Source organism: Anomaloglossus baeobatrachus, chromosome 7 (assembly GCF_048569485.1).
Source record: "Anomaloglossus baeobatrachus isolate aAnoBae1 chromosome 7, aAnoBae1.hap1, whole genome shotgun sequence".
NCBI classification, from domain to species: Eukaryota; Metazoa; Chordata; class Amphibia; order Anura; family Aromobatidae; genus Anomaloglossus; species Anomaloglossus baeobatrachus.
Genome location: NC_134359.1, coordinates 117,419,743 through 117,443,538, shown reverse-complemented (window position 1 = coordinate 117,443,538; position 23,796 = coordinate 117,419,743). Strand labels below are relative to the sequence as shown.

Here is a 23,796-nt window from a genome sequence, read left to right as displayed (position 1 = left end):
TCTCCCCAGCCTGAGAATACCAGCTCCCAGCTGTCAGGCTTTATCAAGGCTGGGTATCAAAATTGGGGGGCTTGTTTTTTTTAAATGATTTATTTAAATAATTAAAAAAAAACAAACAACGCATGTGGTTCCTTCTATTTTGATACATAGCCAAGATAAGCGCACAGCTGGGGGCTGCAGCCTGTAGTCATAGGCTTTATCTGTGCTGGGTAGCATAACATGGGGGGACCCTACACCAATTTTTTAATGTGTTTATTTTTACTGTACGCTATAGACCCACAGGCGTTACAGCCGGGCCAAAGAGGAAAGTATAGCATGCTCATTTTTTTTATTTACTTTTACTTTTTTTTTAATTTCCTGAGTGCCCGATCCGGGTGCCTTTGAACCCATGGGGGTTGGACTTTACAGTCCGGTCCGCCCATCACTATTTAAAACAAAAAAACGCATCAAAATCAGAATGAACAAAAACACAGAATCATTACCAGTGTTTTTTTTTTTTTAGATTTCCAGGCTCTCTGGGACAAAGTGGCGTTTTTTTTGTGCAGTTTTGATGCAGTTTTTTTGTGACGACAAAACTGCAGCGTGCGCATGTAGCCAAAGGTTTTGCCCAGAAGTGGACAGACCCTTTCATACCTTCTAAGAAGGAATATTTTTGTCTATAATATTGAGGAAGATAATCCCTCCACCAGGAGCGGACAGAGCAATGATACAACCTCTGTAGCTGTAAAAGGGGCCCAAGGAGTAAGTACTTCTAGTTGTGTATAGCACTGGTATTTAAAATTTAACCTTTATTAAATTCTCTATTAAAATTATAATAGGACCAATCAGGTGATACCACAAGGTAAAAAAACACAAAGTACAGATTGGATGTATACAATATATCAACAGGAGTTATATCCAATTCCCTCACGGTCCTCCCGGTTCAGATATATACATCCAAATGATTAAAGTGACATTGTGCAAAAACCGTAGTCCTCCCAAAATTGCACTCTTGCCCTTAGATTAACACTCTTTTTAACGTGGCTACGTGCAAATACAAAGATTATCCACAGATCACAGAAAACACTGGGGTATAATCAGGGAGGAAAACCAATGGTTTTAGTGAAACTGGTGCTCAAAAAGTGCAAAATAGTGCAATCATTGGTGGTAGTGGGACTTATGCTCACCGTCTATCCCACTATTCACCAATGAAACCATATGTTACCTTACAATATGCGGGGGGGGGGTGACTCACTAACGCACCACACAGTACCCCTAAGGTAACAAACTCAACGTCCTACTTCCCGACGCGTTTCCTCAAAAGCGATTCATCAGGGGATAGGGAGGTTGTATTGTCAGAGGCATGTTGAGCTAAGAAATGAAAAACCAAGTGATAGCTTGGAGGTGTGAGACTTATAAAGTGCCTTGTGCTGCCCACTGCATCAATCATGCCACACCTGTGAGTCAGGTGAGCTTTAGATAACATGACGTCTGTGTTAAACCTTAATTGTAGAGGGTGGAGCTAGCTCTATAGTGCTTGCATAATGCTCACATCCACATAACAAAAGGGTGGGGGGCGTTTCATCCGGTCATGTGACCAAAACAAAACAATCCCTTCGTCATAAATTATCCATAATCATGTGAGCGAATAATATTCTGCGGGCGTATAAATAAATAGAGAGCGGAATCAACGCTAAGTCACCCAGACAGAACATATCCTCATATAGTAGGCAGGTAGGAGTGAAGACCCCGTGATCACGTGACCAAAACACAGACGCATGTTATCGCCACACCCCCAACCTGTTACTCATCACAATGCGGCCAATTACCGATTACTACCGCATGACGTACAGGGAGGAGGGGGGCGTCTCCATCGGTCATGTGTCAGTGCGACATCGTCACGTGACCCTATACGCCGCACCACACATGGTGGCGTAGCTTAATAGGATATAATGTAGAAGGGACATTCCATGCCGTTAGGTGACCGGTAAACGACAATGCGTCATTATCACATAACTGGTCATACATTCGCCTTATGAAAGACGTCCTCATATGAGGGGCAGTTAGGAGTGTATTACGCGGCCATGTGATCAAACAAGGAGGCACATCACCGCCACATCCATCAGCCCGTCACTCATCACAATGCGACCAATTAGCAGTTTTCTACTGCGTCACGTGCAAAGAAGAGGAGAGCGTCCCCACCGGTCAGATGACCGACATGTATTAGCACACATGAAAACACAGCCTATTACTCATTCTCCGCCGGCCTATCTTGCTCTAGCAAACAGGTTCTTTAAATTGATGATAGGTATATGTATATTATTTATATATGCAGTGTTGTCAATAAGGTGATGATTACTAAGGCACAATAGAACCCAATAAAAAGGGATCCATAAAGTCTCACATCATGGTCAGGATTAATGTTAGAAGGACGGAGTTTTACCGTCTGACCAACTGTTCTTATCAAAAGAACAGGATATTTTATTAGTATTTTTTGGCAGGATCTGACACGGGTTGGTGCCAAAAGAAGGCATCCAGAGATTTGGGAGCGTATCTCATGTAATTTCAAATGTAAATGGTCTATCCGGTAATGAAACATCGAGTATGGGGATCTGATAGTCGATAGAAAGGGGAGGAGGGGGGAAAGGGGGGGGCGGGGCTCTGAAGTCATCTCTTCCCAGCTATCCCTCCATGCGCCCTACCTTGCCCTACCTGACCGCGGAGGTTGGCACCCTACCATCACGTCATGGCGCCCCCACTCGTCATTGTCTTCCCCTATGTCACCCTATCTTACCCTATCACAAGAAACACCCATAAGTGAGTGTTTCATTCAGACCCATAGGAGCCTGGGTTTTTAGAGTAAATATCCAATAGGCCTCCCTCTGCAAAAGGCGCTTGTCCCAATTCCCGCCTCAGGCGGGAGGTGTGATGGATTCTATGCCAATAAAGGTCAGGCCTTTTGTGTTTCCCCATGGATGGAATTGACATGTCTTGAGAGGGGGGTGTCCTTTTTGTTTACAATGTCTCGTAGATGTTCCCCCACTCTGCGTCTCAGTTCGCGTTTAGTTTTCCCCACGTACTCAATAGAGCAAGAGCATGTAGCTTTATAGATCACTCCGATAGTACGACAGTTAATGAATGATCTAATAGTGAAGGTCTTCTTCAGGTTGGTGCTTGCAAAATTCTTTCCAGTAAGTATTACGGGGCAGGCCACACAACCGCTACATCTGAAAGACCCCATGATTTTTGAGGTGAGCCAAGTGGTAGTTTTTGGTGGATCAAAATGGCTGTGTACGAGTCTATCTTGCAAAGACCTATTCCGACGATAAGTACAGTGGGGAAAATCGCCAACCAGGTCACCAATATCAGAGTCCATTTGTAGGATAGACCAATGTTTTTTCAGAATTTTAAATAAGGTGTGGGATCCATTGCTAAAGGTGGTAATGAAGCGAAACTGTGCTTCATCTGTTTTTTGGAGGGAAGGAATCAATAGGCTCGTCCTATCCCTTCTGCTTGCCTCCTGGTAGGCCTTCCTCAGAATACTGTCAGGGTACCCCCTCTCTCTGAACCGTCTCCGCAGATCTGCTGATTGTTCCCTAAAATCTCTATCCGTGGAGCAATTACGTCTTAAAGGGAACCAAACATCAGGATTTTCGTGTATAAGCTGCAGCCAGTGCAGTACTGGCACTATCATGCACAGTGTGTACATACCATCAGGGGGCAGCCCGGATGTTTAGGCAGTGAAATACAACTTTATAAAGTTTGAAATTTCATGCACTTTTTGATTGACGTGTGCACCTCTGCTGCTAATGTCCGGGCAGGTTATGCAGGAGTTCCCCGCCCCCCCACCAGCCTGTTCCTCCCTCTCTCCTGATGTCCGGGCGGGTTATGCACGTGTTCCCCGCCCCCCCCGCGCCGCCTGTTCCTCCCTCCCTCCCTCCCTCTGGCTGTATGTAAATATCTAATCTTTAGAAACATGGCGCCGGAGTGGGCCTCTGCGCATAGCGCTCATCTCCGGCGCCATGTTTCTGAAGCCCCCGCATTACACAACTTGGTGTCTGAGAGGGCGGCGCCACAGCGATATCACACCGGCTGGTGTGTTGGCCCGGTGTCCTGGGGCGGCACGATACAGGAGCAGCAGGTAATCGCGTCCTCCGGTCAGCTGTTCTGTCCTGTTCTAATCGCGCGCGCTCCCGCGGTCACAACGGGCTGTGAAGAAACGAGGGCGCATGCGCCGCCCTCTCAGACACCAAGTTGTGTAATGCGGGGGCTTCAGAAACATGGCGCCGGAGATAAGCGCTATGCGCAGAGGCCCACTCCGGCGCCATGTTTCTGAAGATTAGATATTTACATACAGCCAGAGGGAGGGAGGGAGGAACAGGCGGCGCGGGGAACATGTGCATAACCCGCCCGGACATCAGGAGAGAGGGAGGAACAGGCTGGTGGGGGGGAGGGGGAACTCCTGCATAACCCGCCCGGACATTAACAGAGAGGTGCACACGTCAATCAAAAAGTGCACGAAATTTCAAACTTTATAAAGTTGGATTTCACTGACTAATCACCCGAGCTGCCCCCTGATGGTATGTACACACTGTGCATGATAGTGCCAGTACTGCACTGGCTGCAGCTTATACACGAAAATCCTGATGTTTGGTTCCCTTTAATCTAAGGTACTGGCCTTTTGGGATACCACGTTTTAGAGGGACGGGATGGTTACTCTCCCACCGTAAGAGCGAGTTCGTGGCGGTTGGTTTTCTATAGGTTTTCATGCTGATGCCGCCAATTTCATCTCTGGAGATAAGAACATCCAGAAACGGGAGTTGATTAATGTTACTCTCACTTGTGAAAGACAAGCCAATAGCGTTATCGTTAAGGCATGCGACAAAGTCCTCGAAACTCTGTACATCACCTTTCCATATCACAAAAACGTCGTCGATATATCTCGACCAAAATGTGATATTGTCGCAACCCGGTGGACCATTCTCACCGAACACGCATGTCTCCTCCCACCAGCCCAGGAGCAAGTTAGCATACGTGGGGGCACAGGGGCTCCCCATCGCGGTGCCCCTGAGCTGGTGGTATACGTGTCCGTCAAAGAGAAAATAGTTGCGAGTGAGACAGAATTCAAGGATCTGCATCACAAACTCATTATGTTGCCGAAATTGGCATCCACGTGTTCCCAAGAAATAGCCAACCGCCTGCAGTCCCATTGAGTGTATGATGGAGGAATACAGGGACTCCACATCTATACTACAGAGAATGGTATCAGAGTCAAGGGTGATCCCTTCTAATTAACGCAATAGGTCCGTAGTATCTCGTGTGTAAGAGTTGAGGGAGCTCACAAAAGGGCTAAGGACCTTATCGAGATATATACCTACATTTTGGCAAAGACTGTCCACCCCTGACACAATTGGCCTCCCTTTAAGAGGGTTAAGCCCCTTATGGATTTTTGGAAGGCAGTAAAAAGTCGCTGTAACTGGATGGGTGGGTAACAAGAAATCATATTCACTCTTACTGATGAAATTATCAGCCAGACCATTTGAAAGCAAGGTTTTCAGTTCGCCCAGAAACAGTCTGCTGGGATTCGAATTCAATTTGGTATACCCTTTACCATCACTAAGTAGAGCATAACACATGTCTCTATATTGTGTCCAATCTATGATCACGACATTGCCTCCCTTGTCCGAGGGTTTTATGGCAATGTCGTGATCATGTTCCAGCTCAATCAAGGCCTCCATTTCCTCACGAGAAATATTGAAGTCAGTATGTTGTGACTTAGAGAGGCGTTGTTCTATCTCCTCTGAGACTAGCTGTGTAAACACGTCTATTGCTGATACGTCATTCTGAATGGGTGGCAGTCGTGTACTTTTAGATTTGAGTTCAGTGAACGGACCCTCACCCCTAGTGCCTGGATCGTCATCTGCCAATCCCATCAAGAGACGGATATCAGGGAGTAGATCCTCTGATACGCCCAATTCTCGACATTGGAGTCTGTCATTGCGTATGAAATGTTTTCGCCACTTGAGTTTCCGGGTAAACAAATGTAGATCTTTCACAGTGTCAAAGATGTTAATCCCGGAAGTGGGCACAAAAGACAGACCCCTACTGAGCACACACATCGCTGCTGTGCTCAGTACTTTAGAGGACAGGTTTATGGTCTGGGTGGTTCCCCCAGATTCGTGTTGTGGGCCTGCTGCGTGCTCCGTAAGAAGTGAGGATGGTCCAAAAAATGTGGTGTGTAAGGTCTACCTCCCCGACCTCTATTGAAATTCCTGTTCTTGTTTTTCCCTTTTTTAGGGTGTGTGTCGTTTTCTGAAAATTTAGTGTCTGTAGAGGACAGATCTGTCTCAGGTGGTGGGGCAGTAGCTCTATTAGCAGGAAAAAGATAAGCTTTCTTAATCTTTGAATTCTTGGAGATCCCTGACGAAATAACGGTGTTTCCGTTCTTTTAGATCGTATTGGAACCTCTCCACTGTGTTTTGCAGAGTGGTTTCCTTGGATTTAAAGTCTACCTCACCAGAGAATCTCTTTGTCACCTCAATCTGCTCTGTTAGTTTTTGAGAGAGACCTGCTAAAGCTTAACCTTCTCTTCCTCAAGCAGGATCTGCATCAAACGTAACGAGCTTGAGGTTATCTCCTTCTCCCACTTGTCTGACAGTGCTTGATTCCTGTACCGTAGGCCTGGGGTGAGAGTAATGCGTAGATGTCGTGGCACAATGGAGGCTTTTATATAACTCTCCAAGCTCTGCACCTCCCACCAAGAACAGATCTGATCCTTGTAGACTTTAGTCAATTCTTTAAAGACTGAACTGTAGGCCGGAGTACATCCTGGTTGGATGAACTCACGGTCTGAGAAAACGTCCCTTGCCTCGGATATCCAGCTACTGACATCCAAGCCCGTTGCCAGAAAACCTGCCATACCAATGAGTCTATGTATGAGGGGGTAATACCAATATGAGAAGTTGTGTATAGCACTGGTATTTAAAATTTAACCTTTATTAAATTCTCTATTAAAATTATAATAGGACCAATCAGGTGATACCACAAGGTAAAAAAACACAAAGTACAGATTGGATGTATACAATATATCAACAGGAGTTATATCCAATTCCCTCACGGTCCTCCCGGTTCAGATATATACATCCAAATGATTAAAGTGACATTGTGCAAAAACCGTAGACCTCCCAAAATTGCACTCTTGCCCTTAGATTAACACTCTTTTTAAAGTGGCTACGTGCAAATACAAAGATTATCCACAGATCACAGAAAACACTGGGGTATAATCAGGGAGGAAAACCAATGGTTTTAGTGAAACTGGTGCTCAAAAAGTGCAAAATAGTGCAATCATTGGTGGTAGTGGGACTTATGCTCACCGTCTATCCCACTATTCACCAAATGAAACCATATGTTACCTTACAATATGCGGGGGGGCGACTCACTAACGCACCACACAGTACCCCTAAGGTAACAAACTCAACGTCCTCCTTCCCGACGCGTTTCCTCAAAAGCGATTCATCAGGGAATAGGGAGGTTGTATTGTCAGAGGCATGTTGAGCTAAGAAATGAAAAACCAAGTGATAGCTTGGAGGTGTGAGACTTATAAAGTGCCTTGTGCCGCCCACTGCATCAATCATGCCACACCTGTGAGTCAGGTGAGCTTTAGATAACACGACGTCTGTGTTAAACCTTAATTGTAGAGGGTGGAGCTAGCTCTATAGTGCTTGCATAATGCTCACATCCACATAACAAAAGGGTGGGGGCGTTTCACCCGGTCATGTGACCAAAACAAAACAATCCCTTCGTCATAAATTATCCATAATCATGTGAGCGAATAATATTCTGCGGGCGTATAAATAAATAGAGAGCGGAATCAACGCTAAGTCACCCAGACAGAACATATCCTCATATAGTAGGCAGGTAGGAGTGAAGACCCCGTGATCACGTGACCAAAACACGGACGCATGTTATCGCCACACCCCCAACCTGTTACTCATCACAATGCGGCCAATTACCGATTACTACCGCATGACGTACAGGGAGGAGGAGGGCGTCTCCATCGGTCATGTGTCAGTGCGTCATCGTCACGTGACCCTATACGCCGCACCATACATGGTGGCGTAGCTTAATAGGATATAATGTAGAAGGGACATTCCATGCCGTTAGGTGACCGGTAAACGACAATGCGTCATTATCACATAACTGGTCGTACATTCGCCTTATGAAAGACGTCCTCATATGAGGGGCAGTTAGGAGTGTATTACGCGGCCACCACCTGAGACAGATCTGTCCTCTACAGACACTGAATTTTCAGAAAACGACACACGCCCTAAAAAAGGGAAAAACAAGAACAGGAATTTCAATAGAGGTCGGGGAGGTAGACCTTAAACACCACATTTTTTGGACCATCCTCACTTCTTACGGAGCAGGCAGCAGGCCCACAACACGAATCTGGGGGAACCACCCAGACCATAAACCTGTCCTCTAAAGTACAGAGCACAGCAGCGATGTGTGTGCTCAGTAGGGGTCTGTCTTTTGTGCCCACTTCCGGGATTAACATCTTTGACACTGTGAAAGATCTACATTTGTTTACCCGGAAACTCAAGTGGCGAAAACATTTCATACGCAATGACAGACTCCAATGTCGAGTATTGGGCATATCAGAGGATCTACTCCCTGATATCCGTCTTTTGATGGGATTGGCAGATGACGATCCAGGCACTAGGGGTGAGGGTCCGTTCACTGAACTCAAATCTAAAAGTACACGACTGCCACCCATTCAGAATGACGTATCAGCAATAGACGTGTTTACACAGCTAGTCTCAGAGGAGATAGAACAACGCCTCTCTAAGTCACAACATACTGACTTCAATATTTCTCGTGAGGAAATGGAGGCCTTGATTGGGCTGGAACATGATCACGACATTGCCATAAAACCCTCGGACAAGGGAGGCAATGTCGTGATCATGGATTGGACACAATATAGAGACATGTGTTATGCTCTACTTAGTGATGGTAAAGGGTATACCAAATTGAATTCGAATCCCAGCAGACTGTTTCTGGGCGAACTGAAAACCTTGCTTTCAAATGGTCTGGCTGATAATCTCATCAGTAAGAGTGAATATCATTTCTTGTTACCCACCCATCCAGTTACAGCGACTTTTTACTGCCTTCCCAAAATCCATAAGGGGCTTAACCCTCTTAAAGGGAGGCCAATTGTGTCAGGGGTGGACAGTCTTTGCCAAAATGTAGGTATATATCTCGATAAGGTCCTTAGCCCTTTTGTGAGCTCCCTCAACTCTTACACACGAGATACTACGGACCTATTGCGTAAATTAGAAGGGATCACCCCTGACTCTGATACCATTCTCTGTAGTATAGATGTGGAGTCCCTGTATTCCTCCATCATACACTCAATGGGACTGCAGGCGGTTGGCTATTTCTTGGGAACACGTGCCAATTTCGGCAACATAACGAGTTTGTGATGCAGATCCTTGAATTCTGTCTCACTCGCAACTATTTTCTTTTTGACGGACACGTATACCACCAGCTCAGAGGCACCGCGATGGGGAGCCCCTGTGCCCCCACGTATGCTAACTTGCTCCTGGGCTGGTGGGAGGAGACATGCGTGTTCGGTGAGAATGGTCCACCGGGTTGCGACAATATCACATTTTGGTCGAGATATATCGACGACGTTTTTGTGATATGGAAAGGTGATGTACAGAGTTTCGAGGACTTCGTCGCATACCTTAACGATAACGGTATTGGCTTGTCTTTCACAAGTGAGAGTAACATTAATCAACTCCCGTTTCTGGATGTTCTTATCTCCAGAGATGAAATTGGCGGCATCAGCACGAAAACCTATAGAAAACCAACCGCCACGAACTCGCTCTTACGGTGGGAGAGTAACCATTCCGTCCCTCTAAAACGTGGTATCCCAAAAGGCCAGTACCTTAGATTAAGACGTAATTGCTCCACGGATAGAGATTTTAGGGAACAAATAGCAGATCTGCGGAGACGGTTCAGAGAGAGGGGGTACCCTGACAGTATTCTGAGGAAGGCCTACCAGGAGGCAAGCAGAAGGGATAGGACGAGCCTATTGATTCCTTCCCTCCAAAAAACAGATGAAGCACAGTTTCGCTTCATTACCACCTTTAGCAATGGGTCCCACACCTTATTTAAAATTCTGAAAAAACATTGGTGTATCCTACAAATGGACTCTGATATTGGTGATCTGGTTGGCGATTTTCCCCACTGTACTTATCGTCGGAATAGGTCTTTGCAAGATAGACTCGTACACAGCCATTTTGATCCACTAAAAAACTACCACTTGGCTCACCTCAAAAATCATGGGGTCTTTCAGATGTAGCAGTTGTGTGGCCTGCCCCGTAATACTTACTGGAAAGAATTTTGCAAGCACCAACCTGAAGAAGACCTTCACTATTAGATCATTCATTAACTGTCGTACTATCGGAGTGATCTATAAAGCTACATGCTCTTGCTCTATTGAGTATGTGGGGAAAACTAAACGCGAACTGAGACGCAGAGTGGGGGAACATCTACGAGACATTGTAAACAAAAAGGACACCCCCCTCTCAAGACATGTCAATTCCATCCATGGGGGAAACACAAAAGGCCTGACCTTTATCGGCATAGAATCCATCACACCTCCCGCCCGAGGCGGGAATTGGGACAAGCGCCTTTTGCAGAGGGAGGCCTATTGGATATTTACTCTAAAAACCCAGGCTCCTATGGGTCTGAATGAAACACTCACTTATGGGTGTTTCTTGTGATAGGGTAAGATAGGGTGACATAGGGGAAGACAACGACGAGTGGGGGCGCCATGACGTGACGGTAGGGTGCCAACCTCCGCGGTCAGGTAGGGCAAGGTAGGGCGCATGGAGGGATAGCTGGGAAGAGATGACTTCAGAGCCCCGCCCCCCCTTCCCCCCCTCCTCCCCTTTCTATCGACTATCAGATCCCCATACTCGATGTTTCATTACTGGATAGACCACTTACATTTGAAATTACATGAGATACGCTCCCAAATCTCTGGATGCCTTCTTTTGGCACCAACCCGTGTCAGATCCTGCCAAAAAATACTAATAAAATATCCTGTTCTTTTGATAAGAACAGTTGGTCAGACGGTAAAACTCCGTCCTTCTAACATTAATCCTGACCATGATGTGAGACTTTATGGATCCCTTTTTATTGGGTTCTATTGTGCCTTAGTAATCATCACCTTATTGACAACACTGCATATATAAATAATATACATATACCTATCATCAATTTAAAGAACCTGTTTGCTAGAGCAAGATAGGCCGGCGGAGAATGAGTAATAGGCTGTGTTTTCATGTGTGCTAATACATGTCGGTCATATGACCGGTGGGGACGCTCTTCTCTTCTTTGCACGTCACGCAGTAGAAAACTGCTAATTGGTCGCATTGTGATGAGTGACGGGCTGATGGATGTGGCGGTGATGTGCCTCCTTGTTTGATCACGTGGCCATTGTCGTTTACCGGTCACCTAACGGCATGGAATGTCCCTTCTACATTATATCCTATTAAGCTACGCCACCATGTATGGTGCGGCGTATAGGGTCACGTGACGATGACGCACTGACACATGACCGATGGAGACGCCCCCCTCCTCCCTGTACGTCATGCGGTAGTAATCGGTAATTGGCCGCATTGTGATGAGTAACAGGTTGGGGGTGTGGCGATAACATGCGTCCGTGTTTTGGTCACGTGATCACGGGGTCTTCACTCCTACCTGCCTACTATATGAGGATATGTTCTGTCTGGGTGACTTAGCGTTGATTCCGCTCTCTATTTATTTATACGCCCGCAGAATATTATTCGCTCACATGATTATGGATAATTTATGACGAAGGGATTGTTTTGTTTTGGTCACATGACCGGGTGAAACGCCCCCACCCTTTTGTTATGTGGATGTGAGCATTATGCAAGCACTATAGAGCTAGCTCCACCCTCTACAATTAAGGTTTAACACAGACGTCATGTTATCTAAAGCTCACCTGACTCACAGGTGTGGCATGATTGATGCAGTGGGCGGCACAAGGCACTTTATAAGTCTCACACCTCCAAGCTATCACTTGGTTTTTCATTTCTTAGCTCAACATGCCTCTGACAATACAACCTCCCTATCCCCTGATGAATCGCTTTTGAGGAAACGCGTCGGGAAGTAGGACATTGAGTTTGTTACCTTAGGGGTACTGTGTGGTGCGTTAGTGAGTCACCCCCCCCCGCATATTGTAAGGTAACATATGGTTTCATTGGTGAATAGTGGGATAGACGGTGAGCATAAGTCCCACTACCACTAATGATTGCACTATTTTGCACTTTTTGTGCACCAGTTTCACTAAAACCATTGGTTTTCCTCCCTGATTATACCCCAGTGTTTTCTGTGATCTGTGGATAATCTTTGTATTTGCACGTAGCCACTTTAAAAAGAGTGTTAATCTAAGGGCAAGAGTGCAATTTTGGGAGGACTACGGTTTTTGCACAATGTCACTTTAATCATTTGGATGTTTATATCTGAACCGGGAGGACCGGGAGGGAATTGGATATAACTCCTGCTGATATATTGTATACATCCAATCTGTACTGTGTGTTTTTTTACCTTGTGGTATCACCTGATTGGTCCTATTATAATTTTAATAGAGAATTTAATAAAGGTTAAATTTTAAATACCAGTGCTATACACAACTTCTCATATTGGTATTACCCCCTCATACCGAGTAAGTACTTCTACCTCCAAAGCAGGTTTAATTGTGCATTATGAAAAGGGTCCATTTATTGTTCTTGCACAGGGGCCTCTTCTGTCTGTGTGCGAAACGTACAGTCCGTGGACCTGTCATTTATATAGTAATTTGTACTATATGGTATTTTATATATCTGATACTATATGTATTTTGTTTGATATGATATTTAAATGTTATGTCCTGTCAGATTTATCTTACTATAATTATTATTGACATTTTATTATTTATTACCACTCTTATTATGCCCTGTTCCAGACATGTTTTTTTCCTGAACTTTTTATAAGTATCTACTCTCCATTATTTTAACTAGGTACATTTTTAAATGAGGTTTAAATAAAAAAAATAGTTTAAATTTATGTGTTTATTTATGTTTTGGGGTTAAAGTATTTATGGTAATTCTGAGGTGAATACCTGTTACTAATTTCATTTTTACGTTTGTGTTTTCTGTCTTAACAATGACTGGTGACCACTATGCCAAATCTGTCATTGTAATGTACTGCCCTTAGCAAGGCCAGCTTATTCTAATTACAGCAAACCCAATTCTACTTAAAATTAGAAGGTTTAAGTGTGACTATACTGAAAACATCTTCTAAGGTCGTGGATTATTTAGAACAGTCCAAATAGGAGAATGAAGCTGTCAACTCGACCTGGTAGTTGGCAAACTTTTCATCTGTATCTACAGACGATAACATACACGGTGAGTAGGTAGACATTGTCCGTCTGCCGTCCCCACACTCCCCCTTTACTAAAGGGGTTCTACTCTGCATAGTACAGCAGTGCCCAACATTCGCATATTGTTTTGCGAAATACTGATTATTTAGAACTTCAAGCTGCAGTCCCATTTTTCAAATTTAACAAGTTAATGACTTTGGAACTGTTTTACTTATTGCGGTGACTCAGAATTTTCTTCTGTGCCAGACTGTACTTTATCTTAGTCTTAAATTTAGGTTACTATGTGTTGTGCTTATTTACAAAACAAATCTAAATTTTACAGAAAATTTTGAAAAATTTGCATTTTTCAGAATTAGAATTTTGCATCTAAACTAGATAATGATAAACATAAAAAGTTAAAAATCCCCGCATTTTTACCATTTGTCTTTTTTGTGTGGATATTATTTTTAGCATTTAGTAAGGTTTATCAATCTGATAGCAACTTTTGAAATCTTCAAGAAAATTCTCAAAATATTTTTAGGGACATATTCAGCTTGAATTAGCTTTGAGTGGCCTATATATTAGAAATCCCCACAAGTCACCCCACTCTCCCTTATACTGTAAGTAGATAATATTTATCTTATGGTGGAAAAAAAACCCAAGAAAGACTTAATGGAAATACATACCATCTTCCAATGCCAGAAACAATGAATATGTTACGGGCATTCAAAACTATACAAGTAAGTAAATTAAAGTTACGAAATGAAGATGGTGGCTTTCAGTAGAAATGAGAACAATAAAACTACAAATTGAGTAATATACTGTAATAAAATGACTGTTGTTATTCAGGTTGTCTGTGTATGCATATAAAGAAGTCCCCTGCCCTAATACCGATGTGGACGAGTCCGGCTGCTCCTTGTCTGGTATATTCGTGCTAGTAACCTCTGCTTGTATCTAATAAGAAATGAGTGCAGATTTCTTTTTTTGTCAATCATTGGGTTAAATTGAGATTTTACTTATATTTATCTTATGGATTTCACATGTCAGTATGAAACAATTGCATTTTTACATCAAATAACCATGTTTGCTTTTTTTACACAGCTTATGTATGCCCACCACTGGTTTAAAAATATATAAAAAAATTGGCTTAGGGTTCCCCCATATTCCCCCGAGCACAGATAAAGCATATGGTTAAAGGCTGCAGCCCCCAGCCATGCGTTTATCTCGGCTGTGTATCAAAATAAGAGGGACCCCCATGGAGTTTTAAATACGTTAAAAAATGGTGTGTGTTCCCCCCAATTTTGATACCTAGCCATGATAAAGCCAACAGCTAAGGGCTGGTATTTTCAGGCTGGGGAGGCACATGGTTATTGAGCCCCCCAGCCTAAAAATAGCAGCCTGCAGCCACACAGAATTGTCGCCTCCACTAGAGGCAACAATCCCGGCACTTTACCTGGCTCATCCCAATTGCCATGGTGCATTGGCAATTGAGGTAATAAGAGGTTAATGACAGCTCACAGCTGCCATTAAGCCTTAGATTAGTAATGAGAGGTGTATGAGACCCCCCATTACTTATCTGTAAGTGAAAAGAAATAAACACAAACACCAAAGAAATCCTTGATTTGAAATAAAATACAAAAAAACACCCTCTTTCACCCCTTTATTAACCCAGTTCCGACGTAATCCACATGAGGTCCCACGACGATTCTGGCTGTGCTACATACATGCTGAAGGCACAAGGTGAGGACCTAACATGTCTCCACACTGTGGCTTCAGGCAGAGACTGTCTTGGCCGCAGCGATGAGTTGGGATGTCACTAATTACTGTAGCTCATAGCTGGAGGTTCCCACGGTACCCCAGCTTTGACTGCAAGTAAACTGACCTCAGGTTACCTCATTAAGCTCAGTGACCTCACCTCAGGTTCAAAGACCTGCATCTCCTTGCAGAAAACCTTGTTTTTTTTGCCAAGAGATGCAGATTTAATGCCGAATTTTATACACCATTATTCCTGCACCAAATCTGCATCTTCTGGCAAAAACCCTCCACATCAAAACACAATGCAGTTTTGATGTGATAGTGATGCAATTTTTTGCCAGTAAATGCAAATGTATGTACCACATTTCTGCACCAAATTTAAAATTGGGCGTTATATCCGTTTTTGTGAGTTTTTTTTGCCAAAAGATGCAGATTTGATGCTGAAATTTATACACCATATTCCTACACCAAATCTGCATCTACTGGCAAAAAAAACACATTAAACCCCATATCATAATGCATGCGGTTTTGATGTGACTTTTTTTTTGCCAGGAGGCGCAGTTACAGTGCCTACAAGTAGTATTCAACCCCCTGCAGATTTAGCAGGTTTACACATTCGGAATTAACTTGGCATTGTGACATTTGGACTGTAGATCAGCCTGGAAGTGTGAAATGCACTGCAGCAAAAAAGAATGTTATTTCTTTTTTATTTTTTTTTTTAAATTGTGAAAAGTTTATTCAGAGGGTCATTTATTATTCAACCCCTCAAACCACAAGAATTCTGTTTGGTTCCCCTAAAGTATTAAGAAGTATTTCAGGCACAAAGAACAATGGGCTTCACATGTTTGGATTAATTATCTCTTTTTCCAGCCTTTTCTGACTAATTAAGACCCTCCCCAAACTTGTGAACAGCACTCATACTTGGTTAACATGGGAAAGACAAAGGAGCATTCCAAGGCCATCAGAGACAAGATCGTGGAGGGTCACAAGGCTGGCAAGGGGTACAAAACCCTTTCCAAGGAGTTGGGCCTACCTGTCTCCACTGTTGGGAGCATCATCCGGAAGTGGAAGGCTTATGGAACTACTGTTAGCCTTCCACAGCCTGGACAGCCGTTGAAAGTTTCCACCCGTGCCGAGGCCAGGCTTGTCCGAAGAGGCTAACCCAAGGACAACAAGGAAGGAGCTCCGGGAAGATCTGATGGCAGTGGGGACATTGGTTTCAGTCAATACCATAAGTAACGTACTCCACCGCAATGGTCTCCGTTCCAGACGAGCCCGTAAGGTACCTTTACTTTCAAAGCGTCATGTCAAGGCTTATTATTACCAATCCTTTGAAAAGTTGATATGTTATAAATGTGAGATAATCTCTTCAAGTTATTTAATTATTTTACTCACCATTAATTCTGCAGGGGCTCACAATATAAATTCCCTATCAGTATGGCTTTGGAGTGTGGGAGGAAATTCGAGAACCCAGAGAAAACCCTCGCAATCACAGGGAGAACATACTCCTTTCAGATGTTGTCCTTGGTGGAATTGAACTCAGGACCCCAGTGCTGCAAAGCAACAGTGCTAACCACAGAGCCACCGTGCTGCCCAAATTAATAGATAAATACAGGTAATATAATTACCTGTATTTGCACGTCTCCACAAACATAAGGCTGTCCATAGCATTAGACTAATATTGGCTGAAACAGCTGATACCGACAGGTTTGGCTGATGGGCGCCGGACAACTGATGGCTACGGGAGAGGATCATCGTGTGTGGTCCAGTTCAGTCTGCCAATTTCCTTGTTCTCCAAGGATAAGTCAGAGGCCAAAGTTTCATTCAGCTGCTTTTTCACATTGGACACAAAAGTGCTCTACTGAATGAGCGCTCCTGTGTATGGGAGAGGTAACCGAAATCGCTGTCGGCCAGACGATCAGCTGGAGCATTGTTCATCCGAAAGCCATCTAATGTGTATGAACGGCTTTAGCATATAATTGTGAGTTTTCAAAAAATTACATTTATCACTTAATCTCAAAACTGAATCTGAATTAATCTATTTGTCCCTTTATCTACCTTGGGGTTGTTAAAGTGTAGATGTTTTATTGTATAGCCCCTACCTGTATGTCTTGATCAGATGTATCTTCTTCACTGTTTTGATCTTGAAAATCATCGATATTTGTATGAGAAGCTTCATCATCACTTTCAGGACTACAGTCTGCAGAATAATGTTTGCCTTCCTGTTGTAAGAAAGAGAAGTACACTATATTGATACACAAAATTCTAGGTTTTCCTGCTTCCTCAGTATTGGAATAGTGTTTTATGCACTATGAATAGACATCGCAGTTCATGGAGGGTAATTCTCCCTCTAATTGTCAAGGCAGAGGGGACTACAAAGAACGCCTGAAATGTTGAAGGACTAGATCATTGATGACTTAAGAAACAGACAGTTAAAAAGACTGGAGCTAGGGGTGATTCATGAATGAGGCACTGTAGAGCCTAAAAGGACTTAAATAGGGAATTTAAGATAAGTGGTGTATAACGATTTCTGATACTGTCACTTGAATGAGGACTACACTTCCGTATAGGCTTTACAGTAGGGATAAGCGGATCTTTTGAAATTCAAATTCGCTGACTTCCCTGAATTGTTAAAAAAAAAAATTTGAATCTCTCCGCATAAATGTGCTTAACTCTCACTACTAGAAAGCTTGTAATTGCTCAGAAAATACAAGTGGGAGAAACGAGAGGGAGAGTAAACCCCACTGACCACAAGAGCTCACATTATCCAGATGAGAGAATAAACCCGCTGACCATAACAGGTGAGAGTGTAAACCCGCTAACCAAAACAGCTTGCACTCTCTACGTGAAAGAGAGGGAGGACCCTGCTGACCATAAGATCTTACACTCTACAAAAGAGAGAGGACCCTGCTGACCATAAGAGCTTACACCCTACAGCAGAGAGAGAGGACCCTGCTGACCTTCAAGAGAACTAACCATCAGGATTTTCATATATAAAGTAAAGCCAGTGCTATACTAGTGCTAGGATGCTGAATGTAAGCATAGCTTTTGTTCAGAGATTGGATGTTTTATATCCTCCTAAGATAGCCAAATATAAAAAAAAACACTCCAACTTCCAAAAATATTAAGCTTTGATATTTATGAGTCTTTTGGGTTGATTGAGAACATGGTTGTTGATCAATAATAAAATAAATCCTCTAAAATACAACTTGCCTAATAATTCTGCACACAGTGTAGTTGTAGAAAAAAGACATGGATCAGATATCAACATCTAATACGTGGATTATCTCTAATAATTGACATTGGTGTTATCATCAATAAAGTTTATATATTTTACTCTCTGGAACTGTGTTATATAATATTTGATACATTTCTTAAAGAGGCCTATGAAGATTCTTTTTAACCCCTTTACCCCACGGTGATTTTTGTTTTTTCCTACCCTTTTTCCAAGAGTCATAACTTTTTTATTTTTCGATCAATATAGCCATATGAGGGCTTGTATTTTGTGGGATGAATTGTACTTTCGGATGACACAATTCATTTCACCATGTAGTGTACTGGAAAATGGGAAAACAAATTCCAAGTGGGGTGAAATAGCAAAAAAAGTGCAATTGCATGATCAACAAACATGTGCGGGTATTACCGCGGGCTCGCAGCATGAGTACTACGTATATATACCACCTAGCTTGTAAAGGGGTTAAATAAATCTGAGTATAAGTGTATGTAGTAAACAGTGTATTAACATAAACACCTATCACCGCCTTCTTTGAGATCCAGAAAAAAAACAAAGAAAAAACCACTCCTAAAATAGTTATTTTATTAATATTAGTATTAAAATCATTAAGTATAAAAGCTAAATTGCTTCTAGTATCTGAATATTATAGATCAGTCACGTCCAGACCATGCCTGATTTCTGACAGGAGAGGAGGACTTTTATCCACTGCCTTACATCCTTACAATCACACGTGAATTTAAGTCCAAGATTGTTGTCATTCAAGTATGCCACAAAGTCAAGAAATTATTTTGCTCCCCCTTTCCACAGGACGAGGATGTCATCTATGTAACGACCCCAGAAGATGGAACATGGCTTGATAGGAAGCCTTGCGGCACTTTTAGATGTGGCTCTTGCAAATTCTGCCTTTACATAGACCAGAGTAAAACATTTATGAATCTTAGTTCTGGAAGAATTTTTTACATCAGAGACTTTATAAACTGTCGGACTGAAGGTCTGGTGTATAGGTGCACATGTACATGTCCACTTAGCTACATTGGGAAAACAAGACGTCAATTACGTGTACACATAGGTGAACATCTAGGCGACATTACTCATAAACGCGACACACCTATAGCCAGACACGTCAACATGTGCCATCAGGGAGACCCTGGATGTATACGGTTCCAGGGGATTGAGGTGGTTCCAATGCCAATTAGGAAAGGGAACTGGGATAACAAAATCCTCCAGAGGGAAGCACGATGGACATTCCTACTGGAGACTGTCAATCCAAGAGGTCTTAATGAGGTTTTAAGCTATGCTAGCTTTATCTAGTTTCTCCAGCCTTAGATTGCTATACCTGAGAGGGATTTCTTTAAAATGTGTAGCCAGTAATTTAAATGATTGTGTTTGCTGCTGCCAGAGCATTTGCTCTGGTCTAGATGGATCACTGTGCTCTGTTATAGTCACATTAGCTCTCTATAGAGACAGTCTGTTCTGGACAAAACGATATAACCCTGAATAAGAGGGGAGGCCTCTTGTCAGCATACTAACTATAAGCTCTGAATGATGATTAGGGAGTACTTCCTCTCAATGTATGCTAATATTTGTAAACTCAGCTTTTTGAACACATATTAATATTCCTAACTGAGTATATGGCACAACTCCCCCCCCCCTTACTTGACAGACCTGGCACATCTGTGTCTAAACCATTTGATCCTATGCTAAAGATCATGCATGCACAGTAGGGTGGCTTACTGTCACCTATGTTCTTACTTCACCTAGTGGTCCTTAGTTGGTGGATGGCGGGTGTCTGTACTGGGTTTAACCAACAGATCCAAATACTGGGTTTAAATGGCGCAGGTGCGCTCTGAAAATTGAATGCGGCATGTCTACTCTTGGAAGAGTGAACGCATCTGCGTTCTGTAAATCCTCTTCTTCCTATAACAATGTTACGTCAGCGGCGCATGCGCAGTGGCACCGGCACCTTGGAAATGAATTGCAGTAGCCCAGCGTCACAATAAGTGGAGGGGAAAGTACCATTTTTGCCGCACAGGCGCAGATGTGCTGGCACATCGGGACTTGAAAAAGTCCGGCCCAGCACCTCCATGCAAGACAGAGGAGGAGTCAAAAATCACGTCCTGGGCATGGTAACTGCGCATGAGCGGCAGTGTCATCATGACAAAATGATGTATTTCCGGCGCAGCGTCACTTACTGACGCATAGTTCTAGCGGGAAATACCTGTACATTTAAAAGGCTGAGCCTGCCACGGGAGGCTGTACCTCTCACAGATAGACGGCACTGCGGGATTTACCTAGCCTGCAGCCGCATGGAAGACGACTTGCCCTGCATCATAGGCCACTGGTGTCGCTTTGAAAATTACAAGGCTAGTAGAACGTCCAAGGTATATGAATCTAATTTGTCCTGTTTCTAACAGCTGTCCTTGCTGAGAATGTGCACTGTTTGTGGATATCACACTGTATTTGACTTGAAACTATATTTATATCTAGAGGAAATACTTTTTGGATTGGATTTGCAACCTTTGAACTCCCCTGATGAACCCCTAAGTGAACCCAAATAGGGGGGAAACGCGTCGGGATATGTCATTGGATGGTCCCAGCAGATAAGTCATCCCTGCTGGGGTTCTTTATTTTCTCTCTTTAGACTTTGAGATTACACTTCAGTAACATTTGTATATGACTGTGGAGACTTATTTGCCTGTGCAGTTTTTTTGGCTGCCATATTTATGGCAATCTAAGTAAAACAAATATATTTGACCTGTGACAACTGGCACTAATTATCTTCTCTTGGTGGTGGGTGCCTCCTTGGCAACTGCTAGGTTGCAGGGAGAGACTAGGGGGAGACGAGGAGGAGCGGGGGGTACCCAAAACTTCATGGTGCACCTCCGCTTGTAGGTAGGCAATAAGGGAGGGAGAGATAACCCCCATTCCCTAATTATAGGACGACTACCTTTAAACTACAACTATCTAGCTAGCTTACCTATAGCTAAGAGACTACCATTACTTCTCCCACCAGTCGTCTCTACCTTCCACACTCACCTTACGTGACTCTTCCAAGAGTAGACATGCCGCATTCAATTTTCAGAGCGCACCTGCGCCGTTTAAACCCAGTATTTGGATCTATTGGTTAAACCCAGTACAGACACTCGCCATCCACCAACTAAGGACCACTAGGTGAAGTAAGAACATAGGTGACAGTAAACCACCCTACTGTGCATGCATGATCTTTAGCATAGGATCAAATGGTTTAGACACAGATGTGCCAGGTCTGTCAAGTAAGGGGGGGGGGGGAGTTGTGCCATATACTCAGTTAGGAATATTAATATGTGTTCAAAAAGCTGAGTTTACAAATATCAGCATACATTGAGAGGAAGTACTCCCTAATCATCATTCAGAGCTTATAGTTAGTATGCTGACAAGAGGCCTCCCCTCTTATTCAGGGTTATATCATTTTGTCCAGAACAGACTGTCTCTATAGAGAGCTAATGTGACTATAACAGAGCACAGTGATCCATCTAGACCAGAGCAAATCCTCTGGCAGCAGCAAACACAATCATTTAAATTACTGGCTACACATTTTAAAGAAATCCCTCTCAGGTATAGCAAACTAAGGCTGGAGAAACTAGATAAAGCTAGCATAGCTTAAAACCTCATTAAGACCTCTTGGATTGACAGTCTCCAGTAGGAATGTCCATTGTGCTTCCCTCTGGAGGATTTTGTTATCCCAGTTCAATATCCTAATTGGCATTGGAACCACCTCAATCCCCTGGAACCGTATACATCCAGGGTCTCCCTGATGGCACATGTTGACGTGTCTGGCTATAGGTGTGTCGCGTTTATGAGTAATGTCGCCTAGATGTTCACCTATGCGTACACATAATTGACGTCTTGTTTTCCCAATGTAGCTAAGTGGACATGTACATGTGCACCTATACACCAGACCTTCAGTCCGACAGTTTATAAAGTCTCTGATGTAAAAAATTCTTCCAGAACTAAGATTCATAAATGTTTTACTCTGGTCTATGTAAAGGCAGAATTTGCAAGAGCCACATCTAAAAGTGCCGCAAGGTTTCCTATCAAGCCATGTTCCATCTTCTGGGGTCGTTACATAGATGACATCCTCGTCCTGTGGAAAGGGGGAGCAAAATAATTTCTTGACTTTGTGGCATACTTGAATGACAACAATCTTGGACTTAAATTCACGTGTGATTGTAAGGATGTAAGGTAGTGGATAAAAGTCCTCCTCTCCTGTCAGAAATCAGGCATGGTCTGGACGTGACTGATCTATAATATTCAGATACTAGAAGCAATTTAGCTTTTATACTTAATGATTTTAATACTAATACTAATAAAATAACTATTTTAGAAGTTGTTTTTTCTTTGTTTTTTTTTCTGGCATAATACTCCTGTTCTAATTAATTTGGTTATAATTCTTTGAGATCCAGCATTGTCTGCTCTTCTTCTCAGTGATGTCATCGGTCTTCGGACTCTTCCTAGATCAGACCGCGCCCTGTGGGACCCGGAAGCGACTTTTACAATGTACATCAATGAAGTGTCAGAATGATGCGCCATAGACTTCCATTAGAAAAAAAAAAATTTAAGTCATACAGAAAGCATAGAGTGATTCACAGAGTCTGAAGAGCAGTGACATCACTGGAAAGAGAAGCAGAACAACACTGGATCTCAGAGAGAGCGGCAGTAGGTAAGTATATTAATACACTCACCTTCATTATATGCACAGGTTTAGGGAAAAAAATCTTCATAAGAGGACTTCTAACCCCTTCACGAACGGCCGATTTTGCGCTTTCCGGGTTTTTTCGCCATTCTTCCGAGAGACGCAACTTTTTTATTTTTCAGTTAATATAGTCATGTGAGGGCTTGTTTTTTTGCGGAACACGCTGTACTTTTAAATGAAACCATGAGTCTTACCATATAGTGTACTGAAAAACGGCAAAAATATTACAAATGCGGAAAAAGTGCAAAAAAAGTGTGATAGCACTATTGTTTTGGAGATATTTTATTCACTGTGTTCACTATATGGTAAAATTGATGTGTCAGTATGATGCCTCAGGTTGGTACGAGTTCGTAGACCCCAAACATGTAGAGGTTTACTTTAATCTAAGGGGTTAAAAAAAATTAGAAGTTTGTCCGAAAAAAGTGGCGTACGTGTTATGCTATTTTCAACGACCCGTAGTGGTCTTATTTTTCGGGATCTATGGCTCAGTGATGGCTTATGTTTTGTGTCTCGAGCTGATGTTTTTAATGGTTCCACTTTTGCACAGATGCTACGTTTTGATCGCCTGTTATTGCATTTAGTGCAAAATTTGTGGCGACCAAAAAAACATAATTTTGTCGTTTGGAATTTTTTTGACGCTACACTGTTTACCAATCAGAT

At 43.0% G+C, this 23,796-nt stretch overlaps 1 protein-coding gene across 1 annotated transcript in view; it reads right to left on the bottom strand.

The window, feature by feature from the left end:
• The window catches only part of KIAA2012 (KIAA2012 ortholog), a 518,638-nt gene that overhangs the window by 87,569 nt on the left and 407,273 nt on the right, over positions 1-23,796 (bottom strand). The window contains exon 16 of the mRNA XM_075318976.1: positions 17,272-17,391. Coding sequence (XP_075175091.1) covers positions 17,272-17,391 — 120 coding nt within the window. The remainder of the gene's footprint in view (positions 1-17,271; positions 17,392-23,796) is intronic.